General features: G+C 37.2%; 1 protein-coding gene across 1 annotated transcript in view; it reads right to left on the bottom strand.

The window, feature by feature from the left end:
• The window catches only part of HEB2 (condensin-2 complex subunit H2-like protein), a 31,203-nt gene extending 13,793 nt beyond the window's left edge, over window positions 1-17,410 (bottom strand). The window contains exons 1-8 of the mRNA XM_089385850.1: window positions 16,819-17,410; window positions 13,088-13,187; window positions 5,740-5,840; window positions 5,506-5,648; window positions 4,861-5,365; window positions 4,571-4,740; window positions 4,283-4,462; window positions 4,088-4,189 (exon numbers count right to left, since the gene is read on the bottom strand). Coding sequence (XP_089241976.1) covers window positions 4,088-4,189; window positions 4,283-4,462; window positions 4,571-4,740; window positions 4,861-5,365; window positions 5,506-5,648; window positions 5,740-5,840; window positions 13,088-13,187; window positions 16,819-17,023 — 1,506 coding nt within the window. The 5' untranslated portion in view covers window positions 17,024-17,410. The remainder of the gene's footprint in view (window positions 1-4,087; window positions 4,190-4,282; window positions 4,463-4,570; window positions 4,741-4,860; window positions 5,366-5,505; window positions 5,649-5,739; window positions 5,841-13,087; window positions 13,188-16,818) is intronic.
• Window positions 17,411-22,118: the final 4,708 nt, after the last annotated feature.

The raw sequence follows: 22,118 nt of genomic DNA on the forward strand, positions 1-22,118 counted from the left end.
CTTTCTCACGTCTTGGAGCTGATTGGGTAATTTGTCATCTCTTGTCAGCATGTTTACAAAGGAATTAACAATACAAAGAGCAGATTCTCTCTCGAAAAAGGGGTTGGAATTAGAGACTGGTGTTGTTTGATATCAGGAGGAAGTCATGACTAACTTTCTACCCTTTGCTTTTCATGACCATTGATGGGTTGTTAGTTGAACTCATGCTGATCAAATAATTTTTACAAATGGTTTGTTATTAATTCGTAGTAGGTAGTAAGCCCACAATGTCTAAATGTTTATGGAAGTTCTGAAAACTTTATTATGACTCATTTTTTAAGTTTAAAAGTGCCATTTTGTAAGCCCAAGAATCAATTCCACCGAGATTAGAAAATGCATCAAATGTAATTTCCATTTCTGCCTATGTTGCAGGAAACGCTAGTCCCAAGGGTATTTCTAGGCTGAAACAAAATTGAAACATGGAAACGCGTTTCAGGCTGTACTAGCACATTTCACATGGGGGAAACGTGGCCCATTACAGCCTGAAACGCGTTTCCAGGTCATATGGTTGCATTTCCACCTTTAAGTTGTGATTTTTCTGCTTTTTTGGGGTGAATAAAATCTCTTTTAGATGCTTCTAGATGGCTCTCGCAAGTTATAAAAAGGCTCGCGCCTCATTCCCTCATCACACGAATTGAGCAAGTCGTTTCACTTGGAGACGGAGGATTTTAGCAAGGAGAAAAGAGGAAGAGAGCAATGGTTTCAGCTATGGTGTTTTCAACAATGAGAAAAGGATATTTCAGTTGCAAGAGAAAGAGATTTTCACAAGCAGATTTGGAGCGCATAGTTTCCAGCTACTGCATTCTTGGTTTTTGGCTTAGTTATAGCCATATTTCTCGTCTTTTCTGGCATTTTGGGGTAGCTTCAGCTACAAAAAAATAATTTGGGTAAGAAGCATTCATTTTCTTAGTTTTTCCCCACTATTTCTTCTATTTTTTCGAGGGTTTATGCTTCCAAATATATAAAAACCACTTTTTCTTTACAGATTTGTTTTTTTTAAAAAAAATTTGCAGCAATGGCTTCCAACCAAGGTGCAACTTCAAGCCCCAAGTCCAACCAAAGGGCTGAATATTATCCTCTTTGGAGGCATGTTCAGAAGCTTAAAAATGTGGAGGTGGTGGGTCATGGGAATGGCGATGTAATCTTTGCAGTAATTCGTACAAGGGCTCCTACCCAAGAGTGAAGGCACATCTTTTGCATGGAGGCAGACAGGGGATTGCAAGTTGCACAAAAACAACAGACCCATTGGCGAGGAAGGCATATCAAAGAGAGCAAGATGAGGCAGATGGAATTAAAAGAAGGCATGAAGAGCTTAGTCAAGCTACTCCTCAAGATCCACCAAACATTGAGCCAAGGATTGTAGTTAAAGCAAGAAAGAGGAGACTCACTCAACAACATGAACAACCACCATCCAAAAATACCAAACGGGCATCCGCTTCAGTTCAAGATAGCAAAATTGCTAAATTGATGATTGTGCAAGCGAGAGAAGACACTGATTCCAGAGTGGCTAGGTGCATCTATGCATGTGGTATCCCATTCAATGTTGGCTCTCCTTACTGGCAAGATTTGATAAGGGCAATTAACAAAGCTCCTCGAGGGTACAAGGGGCACAACTATGAGAAAGTCAAAACTCAACTTCTCAAAAATGAGAAGGAGCTTGTGGAGGATATCTTATCACCAATTCATTCTTGCTGGAGTAGCTTTAGGTTTACCATAGTCTCGTATGGATGGACAGATACAAGGTGCAAACAATTGATAAATACCATTGCCACTTTCCCTAAAGGAGCAATGTTTTTAAAGGCAGAAAGACTGCTCAAAAGAGGTAAAAGATGCACAGTTCATTGTTGATGTTATTATAAAATCTATTGAACAAATAGGAACTAACAATGTGGTGCAAGTTATCACAAGATTAAAGACCAGTTTAAAAAGTCGTAGGCTTAATTATTGGGGGGAGGTATGACCACATCTTTTGGACACCCTGCATTGTCCATAATCTGAATCTGATCTTAGAGGAGATCAACAACAAAGTTCCATGGATAAAGGAAATCACAGGGGAAGCAAGGAAGATTGTTAAATTCATCACCAACCACCACCAATCTCGAGCAATATTTCGAAAGTACTCCAAATTGGAGTTGTTAAAAGTTGTTGAGACAAAATATGCCTTAAACTTCCTAATGTCACACTGCCTTGTTGAGGTTAAACAAGCATTATTTTCTATAGGTGAGTCAACTTTGGGTTGAGTGGAGACAAGCAGATTCAAAGCAAGGATATATGGTGTATAGATTGTGCCTTGATGAGGACTGGTGAAGCAAGATAGATTTCTTGCTAAAGTTCACAACCCCTGCATTTGAGCTTCTTTGGAATGTTGACAATGAACAACTTTTCTTACGAGAGGTATATGATGGCATGGATTCCATGGTTGAGAAAACTATGGAAATCATTTCACAAAAGTATCCACAGCTTTTGTTTGTTGATGATCATTTTGTTGATTTAGTCAAGAAAATCATTGTTGATAGGTGGAACAATTTCAACACTCCATTGCACACTTTAGCACATGCCTTGAACCCCAAATTTTATGATGAGGATCTTATTTTTCAAAGCAATGGGAAGAGGAAGGCACCCCACAAGGATAGAGAGGTGGCTAAGGGGGCGAAAAATTTGCCTGTTTTGATGTAGGATGAGATGATTATTCAGATATATCTGCTTTGGAGGAGAGAAACACCATGAATACAATTAGGTGGTGGATTTGTCATGGAGCAAATGGTGTACATTTGCAAAACCTTGCTATTCGTGTTCTTTCACAAGTGGCAAGCTCTTCATCAGCAAAAAGGAATTGGAGCACCTATGGTTTTATTCATTCTATGAAGCCCAACAAGTTGGGCTCGCAGAAGGCAGAGGACCTTGTTTATGTGCACTCCAACCTTTGTCTTGCATCTCGTAGGGGTCCAAAATATAGCAGGGTCATTTTAAAAAATGGGATGTGGATCCAGAAAGCCCTGATTTGAAGCTCTCTCTTGTTGCCCTAAATATTGAGGTCTAGCCTAAGAGTGGAATTGGCCAATCATCTCCTTCAGCACCACCATCCACTGTTGAGTGTGCTTCTGCTTCTATTTTTTATGAGGATTAGTCTTTTGTCTTTATATTACTTGCAGCCTCATAGTCTTTATTCTACTTGCAGCCTCATATATATAATAAAGGCTGATTTAGAGATTTGGATATATACTAAAGGTTGATTTTGGATATTCCAATATTGCTATTTTCATGTGATGTAAATTTAATCATAATGTTTAAACTTTAAATGTAATAAATTATAATGTATCATGTATGCTTTATGATTGCAAATAACATTTCTTAAATGTCCTATATATATATATATATATATATATATATATATCGTGTTTCCCCGTTTCCAAAATTTGGTGGTGTCACGTTTCGTACCGGTGCCCGTTTCAAAAACTCGTACCCGTTTCCCCATATCGTGCAACTTAAATTTCTGCTGAATGGAAATTATATTTATTTCTGCAGAGAACAAAATAAAATTATATAAAAATTTATAGTAGTTAGTAGCGAAGATGTAGCAAGGGTTATAAGAGGTGTGCATGTATGCACAGTCAGGAATAATGTGAATGGGCGACCAATGTGCAGCAAGAATTGTGAACAAAGGGCCTATGTGATGTATTTTTGCACCATGAAGAGTTGTGTGGAAGAGGACCTAGTATGCAGCAGCAACAATGGAACAAGGACAGTATATAAGATGCCTATGAGCATGACGAAGGGTAGCTTAGAAGAAGGTTCTGGGAACCACAAGACGTGCACATTACATATGCTTCGAGTTGTACCATAGATAAAGGACTGAACAGAGAAGAGAAGAAGGTAGGTCTGTCTGGCAGAAGCAATAAAACAAAATGACCATTTATACAAGACATAGCAAACTGGCACTATCAGCAATATAACAAATTATGAAGTTAATATCTAGGATTTTCAACGATAGTATTTTGTTACTAGCATGAAAATGCCATTACCACAACACAGGGGTGTTCAATGTTACCAGATGTGCTCGACAAAGATCTTCAAAGCTTGCCCCAGTATCAAAATCTTTCTCTTGGAAGGAAAGACCATCATTTCCACTAAGATTGCCATCATCATAGTGCTGTTACAAAATATACAGATTGAGTTAATATAAGTCTATATAAAAACTCAGTAAATATTGACAACTTCCTTGGTAAACGCAATATAAGGTCACCTCCTGAGGCAGCATGGGATTTTCAGCTTCAGCAATGCTGTTATTTGATTCCCCAAGATAGTCATCAAATATGGCAAGATCCTCAAAATCATGTTCAGCCTCAATACCCGGATCATCATCATCAGGAGACCCAGGACCATCAAAAGAATTGCTTTGATTCAAAGTCATAGAGCTCCTTAGCTGCATCCAATAAACAGAAACCAGAATTACATAATTTTAACATTCAACGGAGCATGTTAAAAACAACTCAAATTAAAATCATCATGTTATGGTCATATGGTAAGAAACCTTTTCATATATAGGTGGTGAGTGCGAGGTTTGCTTTCCATTGCAATCCCCAGTCTCGGACACTTTTGTAAACTCTGGACAAATTGTGCTAAACCTTTTTGCCAAAGGAAATTCAAGCACAGTGGCAACCTGATCGGCATCTCGGACCTTTTGTTTCTTAGATAATAACCCTACAAATAGAAAATGGCTGCCCAGAATGAATGGAGAATGCATAGAATGGCAACATGTATTACTATTTTAATACTAACAAAATTCTCTAAACAAACTCAATGCTACCTCTGGAGCTTCACCTCGTCTATATGGTTTCACAGGCAAATCCCCAGGTTCATGGGGATTCAAAGGCTGCCAAGGATCATCTTCATCGTCCTCAAAATCATCTTCAATACTAGCATGCCCTCGAAAAATATCTTCATCAAAGCCTTTGTATGGTGAACAAAAGTCATGGTTCTTGTCATTTCCCATATCCTGGCCACAATGGGCTTCATATGCTCTGGCAGCAGTCTTGTCCCAGATGTCACTGGCACCCTGACTACAGCCCACCTCATTAAACTCAGGATGCTTTATTGCACTCTGTGGCCCCTTCGAAAGCACAGATTTCTGTACAGACCCAGCTCTTTTGCCTGGTGTAGAAAGTCCATTTTTCGGTGTCCTAGGAGTCCTACGGTGTGCTGAGCTGGAAAGGTGATTTGGAGTTCCATTATCGGCACCCTTATTAACATTGAGATATTTATCGACAGCATCAGCATCACAGGGATCCAATAGAAGGAAATCCCTGTGAAGACTGCTTGTGGCAATCTGCAGCAGGGAAGGGAAGACACATATTAGATATTTCTTAAGTGTCTTACCAGCTATTTCTGAAGTGTCTTGCCAAAGTAGTTGATAACCGTATCTAACAGAAATGCTGATTAAGACAATTTACACTAATGATATACAACCTGATAAGCAGCGAGTTCTCCTCCATCTCCACCAATGTCTATAGCCTCTCCTTCTAAAACAAGCAAACTAGCAGGAGGTTTGGCAGCAGGAGTCAATGCACTAGCTTCATGTCCCTCATCATCAATATCAATATTTGTTTCCTCTGCAAATTTATGGAACAGCATACCCATCAAAATAAACTAAAATTTGAAAGATTAAAAAATAGCATTGCATCTTTAGAAGTGAGCACATACCTTGTACATCGTCCAAGTTCAGGAATTCCTCTTCATCCTCTTCAACAATATCAGCATCCTTTCCATCTGCTTGGATGGAGCTCTTCTCCTGCTGAGCTTGTCTGTCCACAACAAGATAATGAACTTTTAATAATATATTCAAGAGAACTCAATTCACCCAAAACCTATTCTTCAGAAAAAATAGACCATCAAAAATTGCTCAGATTTCTCAAATATTTATAGGCTGCACATAGATGCACAATACACTGCCTGGATTTCTCAAATATTTCTCAAAAAAACGTTTTTTGGCCTTTTATAGGCTTCTTTGACAACAACAGAAATATTTTAGAAATAAACACAATAAATTCAAATTTATCACAATATTTTCAATTCGTTGCAATAAATTCAATTTTACCACAATATTTTCAATTTGTTGCAATAAATTCAAATTTATAACAATATTTTAATTTCTCATGAAAAAAGCTACACTTTCAGATATGCTTCTAATACAACATTTAATCAACCAAATCCAGTTCTCACATAATAAAATGACTTATGCTGTCCCTATTATAGTGCTTTAACAAGTTTTCTTAGTTCTGAACGTAATAACCATTTCATGTCAGAAACTGTTATATTTCATGAGAAGATGCACTCACAAATGGCAAGAGAGTAAGAATAGAGTAAGATTTAAAGGGGAATAAAATCCCACCATATGTATATGCTAGCAATTAAAACAATGATTTAAGCACACAATGGTATGCATACACCATTATTTTAAGTATAAGTAACTATGTGGTTACATTCTACTGGGCTCAAACAACCAACCCTTAATGTTTAAATTGCATCACCAACACCAATATGATATTTAATACTAATAGAAATTCATTTGAATGATATTAGTTGGAGATGAGATAATTTTATTAATGTCCAAATAATGACAGCAAAAGTAAGTCAATGGGACTGAAGAATACAGCCAGTATGAATACAACATGGGTGTACAAGTTCAGATCTTAGAGAATGCCAAAAATAACATAAAGAAAGAAACATGCAGTATTACAACCCCAAAACATGTATGTTACCCTGACAAAGGTATGGTGATACAAAATACAGAGTGCGTTTGTCCAGGACAAGTGAACAACTCAAGAACCTGTCAAGAGAGAGAGAGAGAGAGAGATCTAACAATGAAGAGAATGATGTCGAGGTCTCATCAGTTTGATGACTGAGGACAGGGGGAGCAAATTGGGCATTGGCTCATTGTTGTGGTACACAACATATGATCATCCCATGTATGGTCAATAATGTACAACATCACCTTGGAGCTTGACATGTCTACCCTTGGAATGTAGCGCTCCATGTGTGCGCCCACATGTGCTAATGTAGGTTGCTTGTAAGGACATAGACCCATATATGTATTGTTGGCCCCCCTTACCTTTAATATTTATAGAGGAAGCACAAAGACCTTTACTCACTCATTCATTCTAGTTCATTCTTGTGTAGAGATGTGATCAAGAGGAGTGTGCTACTTCTCTCTCACTTGGATCTTTTGTACTTGATATTTCTGTTTTAGAGTCATACAGGTCTTTGAGCATTTTGGAGCTTCTTGAAAACTAGGGTTAGGGTTTCATCCAATGTTGTGAGAATCAAAGTCTTTGAAGACTTAACTTGCCTTTAAGTCAAGAAGACTCGACAACTCTTTTCAAACTTGGCAAATAGAACCAAAGTTAACTAAACATGGGTTAGACTACCAAGACTCCCAAGTCTGGTGAGTCTTAGTCAAGTCTGGCAAGTGGGGAGCTTAATCATGACTGTTATTAGCTTGTCTAGTCACTCGTCCTAGTGCCAACTCAATAAGACTCTACCAAACTCATGAGTCTAACAACACTAGTGTCATCCCTTAGAGACTTGAAGATTAGGATTTAAGAGGAAACTCTAGGTTGTACATGTTGAGGTGAAGAAGAAGAGGTGTATTGCTTGGTAGACATACTTGTGTGATGCATCCTTGATGGATCTCCTTGGTTAAGCTAGGGTTTTCAATGTCACAAGTGATTGTCAGATCTGTTATATGCATGATAAGAATGGCCTAGAAGATATGTCATATCATTTATGCGTGATAAGATTGCCCTGAAGGATTAAAACTTATTGGTACACTTTGGTATCTTATCTTTTGAATTGCCTAGTAGATTGGAGTAGTTAAGTATTGAAATATTATCCATTTGTTGCTGCTGTTTTGTTCATATTTCATAACAGCCCTAAGGCTGAAAATACATAGCATCAATTATCCTGGAAACCTCTAGTTTAGACATGAAATTTCTCTTTGCATTAATTGCCACTTGTTCAGAACTTCTACACAAGGCATCAAGTTATGGGCGGTTTCTAATGGATACAGATCTTGGGTTGATTTGATTCTGCGACCCTCTTGACATTTTCTGAGGAAGCAGTCTTTAGTCACAATTTGGTCATGTATAGGCATTTGGGAATTCTGGTCTGCAATCTTGTAATTCTATAATGTTTTGCAAAAGCATCTTGATAATCATTTAAGTTGTGGGATGGAAGTCTTTGCCTGAGTAAGGATAACATACTTTAATAAGTCAATATTCATGCAGCACTTCCTGCTGTAGGAAACATTACCTACACCTTTGTGCACATCTTCTTAGTTGCTTAGAAGACAAGATTCCTAGACTCCCAAGCAACCCCAGAAGGCCAAAAAATGTTAGTTGTGATCACTTGCACAGGTTTTAACCTTGGTTGGCATCCATCAACGACTTGCATCCCAATTCACCTACAACCATATTGGTCATGATCCCCATCTAGTTAAGAGATCCTCCAAATATTCCACTCATCCTTAAACAAATGCTGACCAAAATTGTGATACTTTAACAGCCATTCCCTTTGTACATTTAGGGTAGCTTTATTTTGGATAAGTTATTGTTTGCTTTTATGGTTGATTATTACTATTGTCATTTATCTATTGCATTGTTTATGTTTAACAATATTCTTTTGAAAAGTATTGGCAGTCTTGAAAGTTGAAACCCTTGCCACATGTTAGCACATGTTATCTCATTTCAACAAGGGTACCGATAGCCACTTTTTTCTTTTTGGCAACACCATTGTAACCTTGTTGGGCTAGTCATACCACATGTGGGGTCCTCTAAAGCTACTCACAGGGATGTTGCGAGTTAACTTTTATCATCACCTACAAATTTATGATCAACTCAAATTCAAACTTTGGGATCTCAGCAAATCATTTGTCAAAGAAAGCAGTTCAACCCCCTCTAGTGGACAGTTTTCATTGCAGAAAACTATTATCTACTTAGTATCCAACATATGGAAGGTTTTATTATTCATGGAAGGAGGAAACTAGCCCTTAAAGAAAAATTATAAAAGGCTAGATCCTCCTCCCATTTGTTGTTGTTAAACTATGAGATCAAATGCCATTCAATAAAATTATTTATCAAGTGCAAACAATTTGTGGGTCAATTTTTCTATTCCTCTTCTTAGTTGTATGTTGCAATAGTCCTTCATGGGATATATGTAGGTACTCCAAATTACCACAAGGTAAATGGGTTGACTCATTGAGGTACAGTGATCATGTGGAAGGGGAGACCAGGGCGTTAGACCTCATCTCACCCTTTGTTGGCATCAAAAATTAACCAAAACCCAAGTATTAGACAAACCCTTATCAAAGGTCCCTTCAATAAGACAAAGATGTAGCTTGGTGCCACAATTGGCCCAGTGATTAGAGATATGTTGAAAGATATGACCTTTCTAGTAGTATTAGGGAGCTAGTACACTATCCTAGACTAGAATTGGATGTGATAGTCGCTAGACTCCAATCCTATTCTCTAGTCCAAGGTGCATCACTGACTTAGAGGGGGTTGTGATCACAATCCTTCATTTGGAAGGTAAGCAATGCCAAGCTAAGCCTCACCATTACAACCAATCTCACAAATCTTCATTCAGAAACCTCTTCATTTTAGTTTTATTAAAAAAAAAAAACAAAAAACAAAAAAAACAAAAACAAAAACAAAAAACAAAAAACAAAAAACTTAAAATATTTCGCTATCTCACACTTCAAAGGAAGGCATGGCTCTCTTGTGTTGTGTAGGTAAACAGATCTAAAGTGATTTCAAGGTGTTGACAAGGGTTTTACATACCTGTCATACAATTTATAGCATCAATATTTTGGTGGTAAGTGAAACTCTCAATCAAACCATGTGTTTTCCTCACTTCCAGGTTATATTTTGTCATTATTGAAGTGATAAACAATTTCCAACTGGCTAAAGATTAAGAATCAAGAACATGTTTCCTATGCCATTGGGGTACTGATCTGGACATTTCAAATCTATCTTTTAGATAGAAGCTTATCCATTTGGCCCAAGGAAGGTATGGCTCTCTTGTGTTGTGTAGGTAAACAGATCTAAAGTGATTTCAAGGTGTTGCCAAGGGTTTTACATGCCTGTCATACAATTTATAGCAGCAATATTTTGTTGATAAGTGAAAACCTCAATCAAACCATGTGTTTTCCTCACTTCCAGGTTATATTTTATCATTATTGAAGTGATACACAATTTCCAACTGGCTAAAGATTAAGAATCAAGAACATGTTTCCTATGCCATTGGGGGACTGAGTTGGACTGAGCACTAATAGCCCACAAATCATGACCCTTAATTTATTCCAAACTGCCTAATCACTTAACTAAACAAGCCTTTGCTATTGAAATTTCAGCAAACTGTCCTCAATTTTAGTGTACTGAAATTTCAGCACATTGTCCTAAATTTCAGCAAAGTGGCATTTCAAATAACTGTCCTGAATTTCAGCAAACTGAATCATTAAACATTGCTGCCTAGATTTCCAGAGATTATCCTAATTTTCAGCGAATTGGCATTTCATCAAACCGTTGATAAATATTGGTAAATTGTACTAGATTTCGGTAAATTGTACTAGATTTTGGTAAACTAAAGTTACATTGAACCATACAAATTTCACTACAATGAAATTTTTAATTTGATCCTTAATTGATCCTTGCTTCTACTTCATTTGACTCCAGTTATATGCCTGTCATCTGAGAACCTGTCATCATAGAGATGGATTCACTTTCTGTTGCTGAGGATTGCTTCGAGGTCATGAGAAATTTGAAGAACTAAAGCTGTGAGCTCTCAATCAATAGCCTCAAGTCATGAAGAGACAGATTAAAACTCTTAAATTGAACATGTGTCGAGGCCACATTCAATGACACTACAGCTTATCTTGAAAAAATGGGGCAGGGTGTAGGTGCACTTTAAGTATCTAGAGGGATAGGAAGGTAGTCCAGAAGGCTACATCAAGAAGGCCCGTGGTTCAAGATTAGACTTTGGAAAAGCCACAATGAAAAGAAGAAACTGAAGAGTGGCAAAGATGACAACATTGGTTCACTTCTAATCTCTCACTAAAAGCACAGTCCTGGTTAGTTCTTTAGGAATTGAGATCTGCTTGTACCAAAAAGCAACAATTATGCTTTCATTTTTTTCCAAGACAGTTATGTAAAAAAAAAAATATTGTCTAAGAATATACTCGAGACTCTGGAATTTTGTAGACATGGCCAAAGTTTTGAAAGCACTGTTGAAATTTTATAGAGAAATCCTCCTACAAGTATAGATAAGGCACCAATTTAGTTATATGTAAATATAACATATAAAACAAACAAACAAACAAAAAAATAATGATAATAGAAAGCCACAAAATGTAACTTTTAAATATTAAAGAAGACAAGCAAACATAACAAACATGTTGCATCTAGAATCTGTATTAGTTTATAGTCAAATGTAATTTCTATATAAATATTCATTTAACATACATCATTGCTCCTAAAAAATAACAGATGAAGTAAGAAGCCTACCGTAAAAATCTTACATTCACATATTTCAAATACAAATGTACTCAAACACATTAAATGGAATGAAATTGAAATTTGTATTAATGTCTACTAACGACCAAAATAAATCAAGGCGACTAGTGATTACTACCAGCAATAAAGAGCAAAGTAAAAGAGAGGCGCAGCAAACAAGCAAAAACACCCCTTCAGTAATATGAAATGAAAAATGAGTACATGAGCAGTACGGAATGAAATGAGATAAACATAGGCATACAAATAAGTTATTGCAAGAAGGTAACCTCTAGAAAGTGAAGGAAAACCAGAAAGGTGTGGCTGCTACGAAGGGGGGAGAAAGGGAAAGTGCACTAAATTTACCCATCTACTCCGTGATCCCAAGAAAACAAGGAGTACATTGATCTTGACAAGAAATAATATGTAACAGAAATATCAAATTAATTGTGATCACTTAATATTTGTATCATTCTACAGATTATTAGGGTTTGATCACATAGAATTATATTATTACCATTTTGTTATTTTAACAACTCATTACAAATAACTACCTTCTGTCTTTCCTATTATTTCCAAACCTACACTCAAAAGTGTATTTAATCATGCTCAAACACAAAGGATGCCTCACACATACTACTTCTGTTGTTTATTAATAAATTTAATGAGGTTGGTTTATTAATAAACATAACGAAGTTAATCAACCCCATAATTACCGGTCACTTCATAACCAATAGGCGACCAAAACCTTGCATAAGAGTTATACATTAGCTTTTAATTTAATGATTGGAATTGCCAACGATGAGTTGGTTTCATTTGTGAGGTTGACAGAATGGCAAGCCATCTACCAACGTTTCACTTGTGCTGTGTTTGCCCCACCTGAATGGGATAAGTTCAAGAAGGGATGAAACCAGGAGCAACACGCAGGTTGCTTTGGCAGAACAAATGCCATAGAAACATGGCCTTTTAAGTTGACAAAGTATATTCTTTGCAGTGAAGCCCCCATGTTTCTTGAAGCAAATTGAACAAAAAAATCTTCAATTAGACTCCATTTATTCATCAAAGAAATAATTTGTCATGTGATTGTTCATTTTTAAGCACTCACAAAGCCTTTCCACAACTCTTTTTGTTCCACACAGATCTAGAAAACTTGTTCGAGTGTTATTCTTAAAGCCAAGTCCAATATTTTAAGCAATTCTATAGCATTTCATATAAAAATTATATTTGTATTTGCATTGAACTGTTCACTTATCACTTTGTCTGTATCATTGAAAACCATAAACTTTCATCTCAAAATTACCAAGAAGCTAATAAGTTGGGATGTGATCTTGCAAAATATACCCTTGTATGCAACCTTTCCTTGAGATACATTTTACGTTAACCAGTAGCTTGGAGAAACAAAACATTTAATATTTCTAGGGGTATGAAGACATGCATATCAAGCCTGCAGGGCATCACCATTACACATCATATAAGAAGTAACAATTTAAAGTTTAGGGACCACTCACTTCTTTTGGGCTATGAACTCCAAAGCCTGTAGGACAAGAGCATACAGGTATTCGACCTTTCTGCTGTATATCTGTATTGATCCTTGTATCAATAATGCAGCTGTACAAAATGAGCATTTGATAAGAACAAAAAGAATTCACAACAACGGAAGTTAGACAAGAAAAAAAAAATCCTAAAACCACAACGACCCAACCATGAGGGCATTGGAAATGCTAGAAATCTGTAGATGCAATTTCCTTGAGTAGATACAAAGTAATAACTCACATGCCAAAGAATCTCTGCATTATATCTTACCATTTTATGATCTGTGGAGGGTTGGTAACATCACAGTTTGCAAGTATCCTAAGGATAATAGTTAAATGACTTCTCATAGAAACAGTTTGTCAAAAAAGAAAACAAAGTAGGGAAGAGGCGAGGTGGAGTGCTCACAACATGAACATTTTGAGGGGTTGTGGATTGAGGACAATCTCATGGAAATTATAGATTCAAAGACTATGGGCACCTTGACAAAAGAATGGTTTATGTGGCAAGGAACTCCATAGGTCAAAGCAACAAGGGTCTGGCAAATGAAAATAAGTTTTTCACCCTCAGCCATCAGACCCAGGAGACCTTGACATCATTGGCTTCATCATCAGATCTCTCTCTCTCTCTCTCTCTCTCTCTCGCTGGACAAGCTCTTGAATTGTCTGTCCACTGTCTTGGAAAGACTCAATTAGTATTTTGTATCACTATGGATTTGTCACAGTTATCTACATGTGTTTTGACTCTTGAGGCTGTACTTCTACAGATTTCTTTCTTTATGTTATTTTCCGCATTCTCTAGGAGCTGTGCTTGCACTCCCACATTGTATTCATATTGGTTGTGTTCTTCGGTCCCATTGACCTACTTTTGTAGTCATTCATTAGACATTAATAAACTTATCTTATCTATTGCATGTTTCACCAAACTGTCAAATTATTTAGGTGCAATCTTGTCTGATTTAAAGTATCCTACAACTTGGAAGCAACTTTTTTTGTAATAAATAAAGTGGTTAACGATTTGCATATTTGCTGAGTGAACAAGGTAATACTTTATTGCATCTAAGAAAGGATCACATTGATTTAATTCAATTTCTGTAGCTGGATTAAAAAACCTGCTCCAGGACAGAATTAGTAGTAAGACCAGAAGGGCTGGGAAATTCATACACATAAAGCTGACTCTAAAAGAAGGATTACGCTCCAGTGCAGAGGGTGCAAAAACAAAACATAGCAGTGTAATGAGCTATCCTTGCAAAGAGATCTGGCAAAGCCACAATCCCAACAGAAAAGGAAGTTTTGAAAGTAGCAAGTGTTCGAATGGAAGTTTTGTCTTCCAAAGTTGTGTTGCTTGGGTTAATGGGTAAGCTTTCACTTGTGCATCTTTCACCAAAACTCTCAAATTATTTATTTGTATTCTTATCTCGTTGAAAATATCCAGCTACTAGGAAGTGCATTCTTATGATAAATGGAACAATTAAAGAATTGCACCATTCACTGAGCAAACCACATAATATTATATTGCATCTAGAAAGGATCACAATGTTTTGACTCAATTGGTGTAGCTGGATAAAAAAGACTGCTCCCAGACAGATTTAGTGATACAGCCAAAAGGGCTGGGAAATTTCTTCACATAAAGCCGACTGTACAAGAAGGTCATGCCCAAGTGTAGAGAGCAGAAAAACAAGGCAGAAGAGTGTGATGACCTGTCATTCCAAGAAGATCTAGAAAAACTACAAGGGAAGTTTTGAAGGTAGAAAGTGTTCATATAGAAGCTGTAAAATTATTTATTTGTATAAGTAGCTTTTTATGATAACTCGAATGGTTAAGTCTCAGTTAAGGACTTGCACTGTTCCCCAAGTCACAAGTGTACCAGGTAATACTATGCCGCATCTAGGAAAGGATCACAAATGATTTAATTTAATTGGTGTAGTTGGATAAATATGCCAGCTCCAGGACAGAATCAGTAGTACAACCAGCAGTGCTGGTAAATTTCTACACGTGAAGCCAAGTATACAAGAAGGATTGCCCTCCAGCGCAGAGGATGCAAAGACAAGTCACGGCAGTGCAATGAGCTGTCCTTCCAAAGATATCCGGGAAGGCGACGCTGCCATAATAAAGGGAAGTTTTGAAGGTGGCAAGTGTTCATATAGAAGTTTTGAAGGTGGCAAGTATGTTCATATGGAAGTCTTATAAGTAAGCTTCCTCTTTGGCATGTTTCACCAAACCTTCCTGTCTCGTTGCAAGTATCCAGCTTCTTGGAAGTAGCTTGTTATGATAAATGTTCATATAAAAGTTTGGAAGGTGGCAAGTGTGCTCATGTGGAAGTCTTATAAGTAAGCTTCCTCTTCGGCACACCAAACCTTTCAAATTATTTATTTGCACTCTTTTCTCGCTGCACGTATGCAGCTTCTTGGAAGTAGCTTGTTATGATAAATGTAGTGGTTAAGAACTTTCACTGTTCAGTTAGTGAACCAGGTAATACTATATTGCATCTAAGAAAAAATCAGTAGCTGTTTGGGTAAAATGGAATGGTTAAGGACTTGAACTGTTTGCTGAGCAAGCGGCGTAATACTATATTTGCATCTAAGAAAGAGTCACTATGATTTCATTCCATTGGTGTGGTTGGATAAAAAGCCACACTCTAAATAGATATGATAGTTTTGAAGTTAGCAAGAGTTCATGTGGAAGTTCGGTGTTCCATAGGCTAATGAGTTAGTTTGTAATTTAAGTAGCTGCTAAGGGTTTTGTTGTTAAACAATCATTGTTGCATCTAATAAAGGAGCATATTGATTTAAATTGATCGGTGTTGTTGGATAAATGAGCCGGATCCAGGACAGAATTAATAACACGACCAAAGGGGCTGGTAATTTTCTGCACATAGAGCCAAGGCTAGCCCTCCAGAGTCTCGTGCAGAGAGTAGAAAATAAAGACAAAGCAGAGTTATCAGCTGGCCTTCCAAATAGATCCGACAAAGCCACACTACCAGTGGAAAAGAAGTTTTGAAGATTGCAAGTGTTCATACGTAAGTTCCGTATTCCATAGGCTAGTGAGTGAGCTTAGAATACAAGTGGCTGCTCAGGGGTTTGTCCGTAGAAAGTACATCATCTATGCAAGGAGCGAACTGATTTAATTTGACTGGTGTCGTTGGATAAAATCGCTTCTCCGAGACAGAAGCAATAATAGGACCAGGAGGGCTGGTAAATTTCTGCACATAAAGCTGAGTCTCCAAGAACAATTTACCCTCAAGAGATGAGGACGGAAAAACTGGACAGGACAATATGATGAGCTGCCCTTCCAAAGAGATCTGGCAAAGCCACACTTCCAAAAGAAGGGGAAGCTTTAAACGTAACTAAGTGTTCATTTGGAAGTCTTGTGTTTCATGGGTTGATGGGTAAACTTGCAATACAACTAGCTGCAAAGGGGGTTTTTATCTTGGAAAGTAAGGCGCCCGGTCTTCTAACGTGCGTCAGAAGTTCGTAAGGAGACTCGCTTTTTCCAAACGACGAAAATGCAAAGTAGCCCTCCGAAGAATTTGCTGTTGTTAGCCCAACAAAACGGGGCTGAGACTCGTATTTATCTGACTTAAACCTAATTTATCCTGTTCTTATTCTCCAGACAGAAGAAAGGTGTGGATCTAAAACAAGGGTAACGACAACCCCGAGCTCAGTCTCCAGATGAGCAAAATGCAAAATCCAAAGAGAAATAGAGCATACCTTGAGCAAAATTGAGAGAAGAGGTCCCGTCTTGGAAAAGTGCAGCAACTGAAAGTTGGGCCAAGTAGTTGTCGAGCTCTCGACCTACATCCACGGCCCAGTTTGCAGCCAAATCTCTGTTGTTCGTCTGCAAGAGATGAGCAAAACTCAACTCAGAAGGAGGACGCTCTTGGTCTTGATCTCTATCTTTACCCTTCCCTGTCATCTTAAACCTTCCATAGCTAATCCTCACTCATCCGTGTTTTCTGGGATTTTTCCTCTTTTTTTTTCCTCAAAATGTTTTAAAATAACTGTTGGCCTTCGCTGTCTGCAAATTTGAGAAGAGGAAAACTTCGAAACCTGCCGTTGGCGTGGGAGCATCCGAGGCTCCAGAGAAAAATAATATGTAAATGCGGGTGGAGCTTCAGTCAGGATAGATCGTCCGGGCAGCAAAACCCCAGCGAGAACCCAAAGGAGAAAATAAAAGAACAATGGAAGAAAACCCGAGAAACTCTGCGCTCAAATTTTGATGGCCTTTTCCCGCTCTCGCCGTATATGCCATTCAGGCACGCCATGTCATGAGGGGCTTGATGACATGGCGAGCGTGCTGCGTGGCGTGTGCTGATCTCTTTTATTCTCCTCGATAATGTAGATAAGGTTTTGGTCACGGATCGATAATGTGTTCATTATTTTATTTTACGGGTGCTTTTGGTTTCTTGCCACGCACGGTTGAGAATTTCAAATATTAATGTCCACGGGTGACCGTTATGGGACTTCGCATATAACGTTTACCCACAACGGAGACTAGATATCCAAAGCCTAACCTTCCACGAGGAGACTCCGTCCACACTAATCAACCGTCACGTGATACCTAGGGTAGGTGTAACCGTGATGCTTTCAAAATTTAGGTTCTATAATAATAATAATTTGAGATATGAGATAATGTTGCGAACTTTATGAGATAATGTTGAAAAAAACAGGGGCAACTTCTATGGAAGCAATTGCTATGGTGTGGCTAATAAGATATCTAAAAAGAATTGAGCAAATGACAGTGGGTAGATAGCCTAATGTTATCTTCAATGAAGGTATGAGTGAAAGAAAAAAAAATATGGATGAAACAAAAGTACACATGGACGCAAAAATGGGATATCTACCTCAATGTATGTCTCACAAATAGCAAGGAGCTTAAGGAGTTTGTTATGGAGAAATTTCGTAAAAAGGTATGGGGAAAAGAGTAGGGTAGAAAGAAGAAGTACTATATTAAGGAATTCAACCCTACCTGTGATCTACAACAAAAAGAGTTCATTGGAGCTAGCATTTCGTGGAGGGCAACAGTGCTTATTACTCAATTAAAGACCAACTCACATCAACTTCATTGTGAAATGGGACGGTGGAAAAGGCCTAAAGAAGCTTGGGAAGAACGAGTGTATACATTTTGCACATCTGGGGCAGTGGAATCGGAAAAACATTTCATTTTGGAATGTGATGCATTCAAAGACATCAAAGAAAGTTATGAGAACATGTTAGCATCAATTTCTTGGCATTGTTTTTTAGCGAGGGGATTATTGGAAGGTTGGGACAACTCATCGTCAATTTGAATCGGAAAAGGATTGAATTGCAATAAGAGAAAAAGAAGTAACTAATGGTCTCATAGACTATTTTTAGTCTCGTGGACCTTAAAATATCATTTCATTTCATATCAAATTATTTATATTTGAAAATATGTTGTTTTAGGGGGTGGGTTTGGAGTATGTGTTAAAATTGTTTTTGTTTGGTTAAGAGTTCATTTTCTTAGGATGTAGTAAACAACCCAAGATGTAAAGGGATTTTGTAAAAGTGAAAGTTTATTATTTATGAACCACCACTAGGTAATTCCAAATGGTGGTTTTCCTTAAATAACAGTGATGAATCAACCTACTTTTGTGAATAACAAGCCAGTGATGATTGTCTCTACTCGTGATTTGATAAAAGAATTATGAAAGGTTTTCCCACTATTTTAAAAATATTGTTTTAGAAAGAAAAAAAAAAAACATATGTTTTTTCAATCATTAGACCTACAAAAATTATAAATTGAAGACTTGTGACTTTAAAAATGTCAGATAGATATTATGCACAGTGAATAAACATTTTTGTTATAATTTACATATAGTTGGTTGAATATTATTATAAATATTTCTTAATTTTAGATTGATGAAGTATCGAGATGGTTAAAATAAAAAAATTATAATAAATTATATGTGTGCGTGCGCGTACGTAAATATATCAATACTTAAACGATTGGGTATACAAGATGCACAAAAAAATATCTAGGCATAAACACATTCATGTTTCAATAATAAGGGTTGAAATATATATATGAATTCACTGGAAAAAATGAAAATTAAATTTCATATGTAAATCTTATCTCTTTAGAAGAAGTAGAGTATGGACAAGTCGAACTCATCAAGGGTGTGAGTCACTGGGGTTTTCTAGCCATTGTCACTCCTTCCCACCCGTTGCATATCTACACAATGACTGACTGCACATTTGGGTTTGTAGTGATTGCGTGTAGAGATCTTCATGATAGATCACGAGTTTATGTTGTTGATTTGAGGTTTTATTTTCTACTACCCCAGCTTGTTATTGGCTTGGATGATCTATTCTCTTAGTCAATTATGTTGATTTCATTGCTTGTACAATGGGTGGTCTTTCCAACCCTAACATGGATGGTCATGGTTCTCTACCATGTGGTAGATTTGTAAAAAGGATGGATATAATTCCTTCTCTTAATTTGGGGTTTGTTGCCTCTATGAAAAAAATGTTAATATCCTTAAGAAATGAGGGTTGATTGGTAAGTTCATCGGACTTTGCCCCAAATATAGCTTTATCCTTGAATGGATCTCGAACAATTAGGTAGATAATGAACCCATTTATACTTATATTGTGGAAATGGTTATTTTGCTTTTGTTTTTGAAAGCAAAGAGGACATGGATTTGATCTACATATTTGAACCCTGTTTCATGGGCTCTAAGGGAACGTTTTTCACCGACGAGACTTTGAATTTAAATCCTACTATGAAAATTTCTTTTGTGCCTATATGGATTAGATTGTTGTATCTTCCCCTTTTTTTCTTTGACGATGGTATTTTCAAAGCCATTGGTAACAGACTGTGTTGCTACACTATTGATTCTGAGAACAAGGACGATCATTTCTCCTATGCCATAATTTGTGCTAAAATAGATTTTGCAAAAGCACGCCCCATCTTTAGGGTCTATATTATGGGAAAGCTCCCTTTAAATGCATTTTTTTTTCCGTGAGTATAGGCACTTTGCAAAAGTTGTCCAAAAATTCCATCATCTATGTCTCCTCTTATCCCTTCGCCACCTTCTAAAAGTAATGACAAGCAAGGAGCTTTCAAACTAATATCAAGGAAGCACAAAAATCATTTGTCTAAGAAGTCTCATTCCTGCAAGCCTCAATCTCATCAACATCCTCCCTTTAGTAATAGATATGAAGCTTTGAAGTCCTCGAAGGTAGAAGTTGAAGAATATCAGCCATATCCATATTAAGTGCCTTCAAAGAACACCAATTCACTCGAGGAAGAGACAACTTCTAAGGATATTGATAAAACCCCTCCTTCAAATAAGAAGGAAGAAGAGGCCAACTCAAAAGAAGAGAAGAAGGTCAATCTCTTATCTTCTTATCCTTCATATTCAAACGTTCTAAAAATGAATCAATTATTTTCTCCTTCAGTGACAAAAGTATAAAAGATCGAAGCAAGAAATCCTAAAAATTCGATGTCCATCATTATTTAGCCTCCCATGGTACTAGTGGAGGGTCGATTTACTTTAAATCTTATAAATGTTTTGTTTTAAAAAATAAATATAAATAAATAAATAAAATAAAATTTCTCATCTCTTGAATTCAATGGTATTGTTTATCAATGGTATAAGGCCATAATGGTGAGTTTAGGGTCATTTCAAGCTTGCATATTTTATTCTTTACTTCTCAAAACATGTTAAACCCATGGATGAATACTCTGAAGAAGTGAAATATGGGAACCATGATTCCCCTAGCCCCACATTTGTGTTTGAGTCCCACCAAGAATTGATGAAGTTGTGGTCAATAATAAAACCTTAAAATAGTGATAAAGGTTTATATGGCATGGTTTTTATTCTAGCCAAAGATAAGGCAAATGGATAATATGCTAGAGAAGAGGGAGGTTGGATGAGCCTCATAGATACTCATTTGGGGGAATAAGGGAGGAAAAGGGCATCGTGTTTTAATCATGTTAAGATGAAAAATTAGGGTTGCAATCCTTTAGTGTTTCATATGAAAGGGTGGCTAACGATTTAGTGTAGATAACTAATTTATATTTTGGAAAAATTAGAGCCTCTATCTAAGAAGAGTGGAAATAGCAGGGAGAAGTTTTTTTCCATGAATAAAGGGTTTTGTTGGAGGATTTTGAAAAAGGAAAAAGGTCAATTGGGTGTAGCTCAAGTCCCTAAGAGAGACTTTTTTTTATCCCCTACCTAGGTTCAAAGTTTCCATGTGACATGCTTTCTCTTAATAAGCCTGTTACACTAAAATTTGTCACCATGACTATTTACAGTTAGTATGGCTCTATCAACTGTCATACTATCCTCCTTGGCAAGTCTCATACCTCTGCTCTTCATGTCAAACTCCAAGAAAGAGAGAAAGTCTTTAAAAATCTATATATCTTTGGGTATGCAGTTTCTCTTAGCCTTACCTGCGTGTACGCACCTCAAGTTCACAATACCTGCATACTTGTACGCTCTGTCTGTAAAGGGCTGGGTGCGTACTCCTGTAAAGGTCAAAAGGCGCAAGTTTCACTCCAAAAAAGTTACTTGTGGTCATTTCTAGAGCATTCTAGAAGCTTGTTTGACGTGTATTGAGCGCCTCCAGATGGTTCATGTATCCCTATGAAAGAGGAACTTATCCCATCAAGAGGGGAGCTATCCCATCCAAAGAGGGGCTTATCCCATTGATGGTGGACCTGATTAACTTCCTCTAAAAGCACTATAAATACAGGCATTGGGCCAGAGGGAGGGGAGGTTGAACGCTGAACATTCCTAAGGGTAGATGCTGCTGGAATTAGGACTCCCTTGTAAAGCTTGAGAGGAGAGATTCCCATCCTTTCCTAGCCTTATTTGAGAGTGGGTGAGCTGATCAAAGTAAAGGAAAACTCTTGCTGGACCCTAGGAGGGACCTGCACAACACCAAGGCTCAGGTTGTAATGGTTTCTTTTGTTTCCACTTAATACAAATGAACTCATTTTTCTCAACAGATTGTTATTCATGATTTGTTTCATATACTCCTTG

The sequence above is a fragment of the Pinus tabuliformis genome, chromosome Q (assembly GCF_031772625.1).
Source record: "Pinus tabuliformis cultivar Carrire ecotype Pingquan chromosome Q, CPIR1, whole genome shotgun sequence".
Lineage (NCBI taxonomy): Eukaryota > Viridiplantae > Streptophyta > Pinopsida > Pinales > Pinaceae > Pinus > Pinus tabuliformis.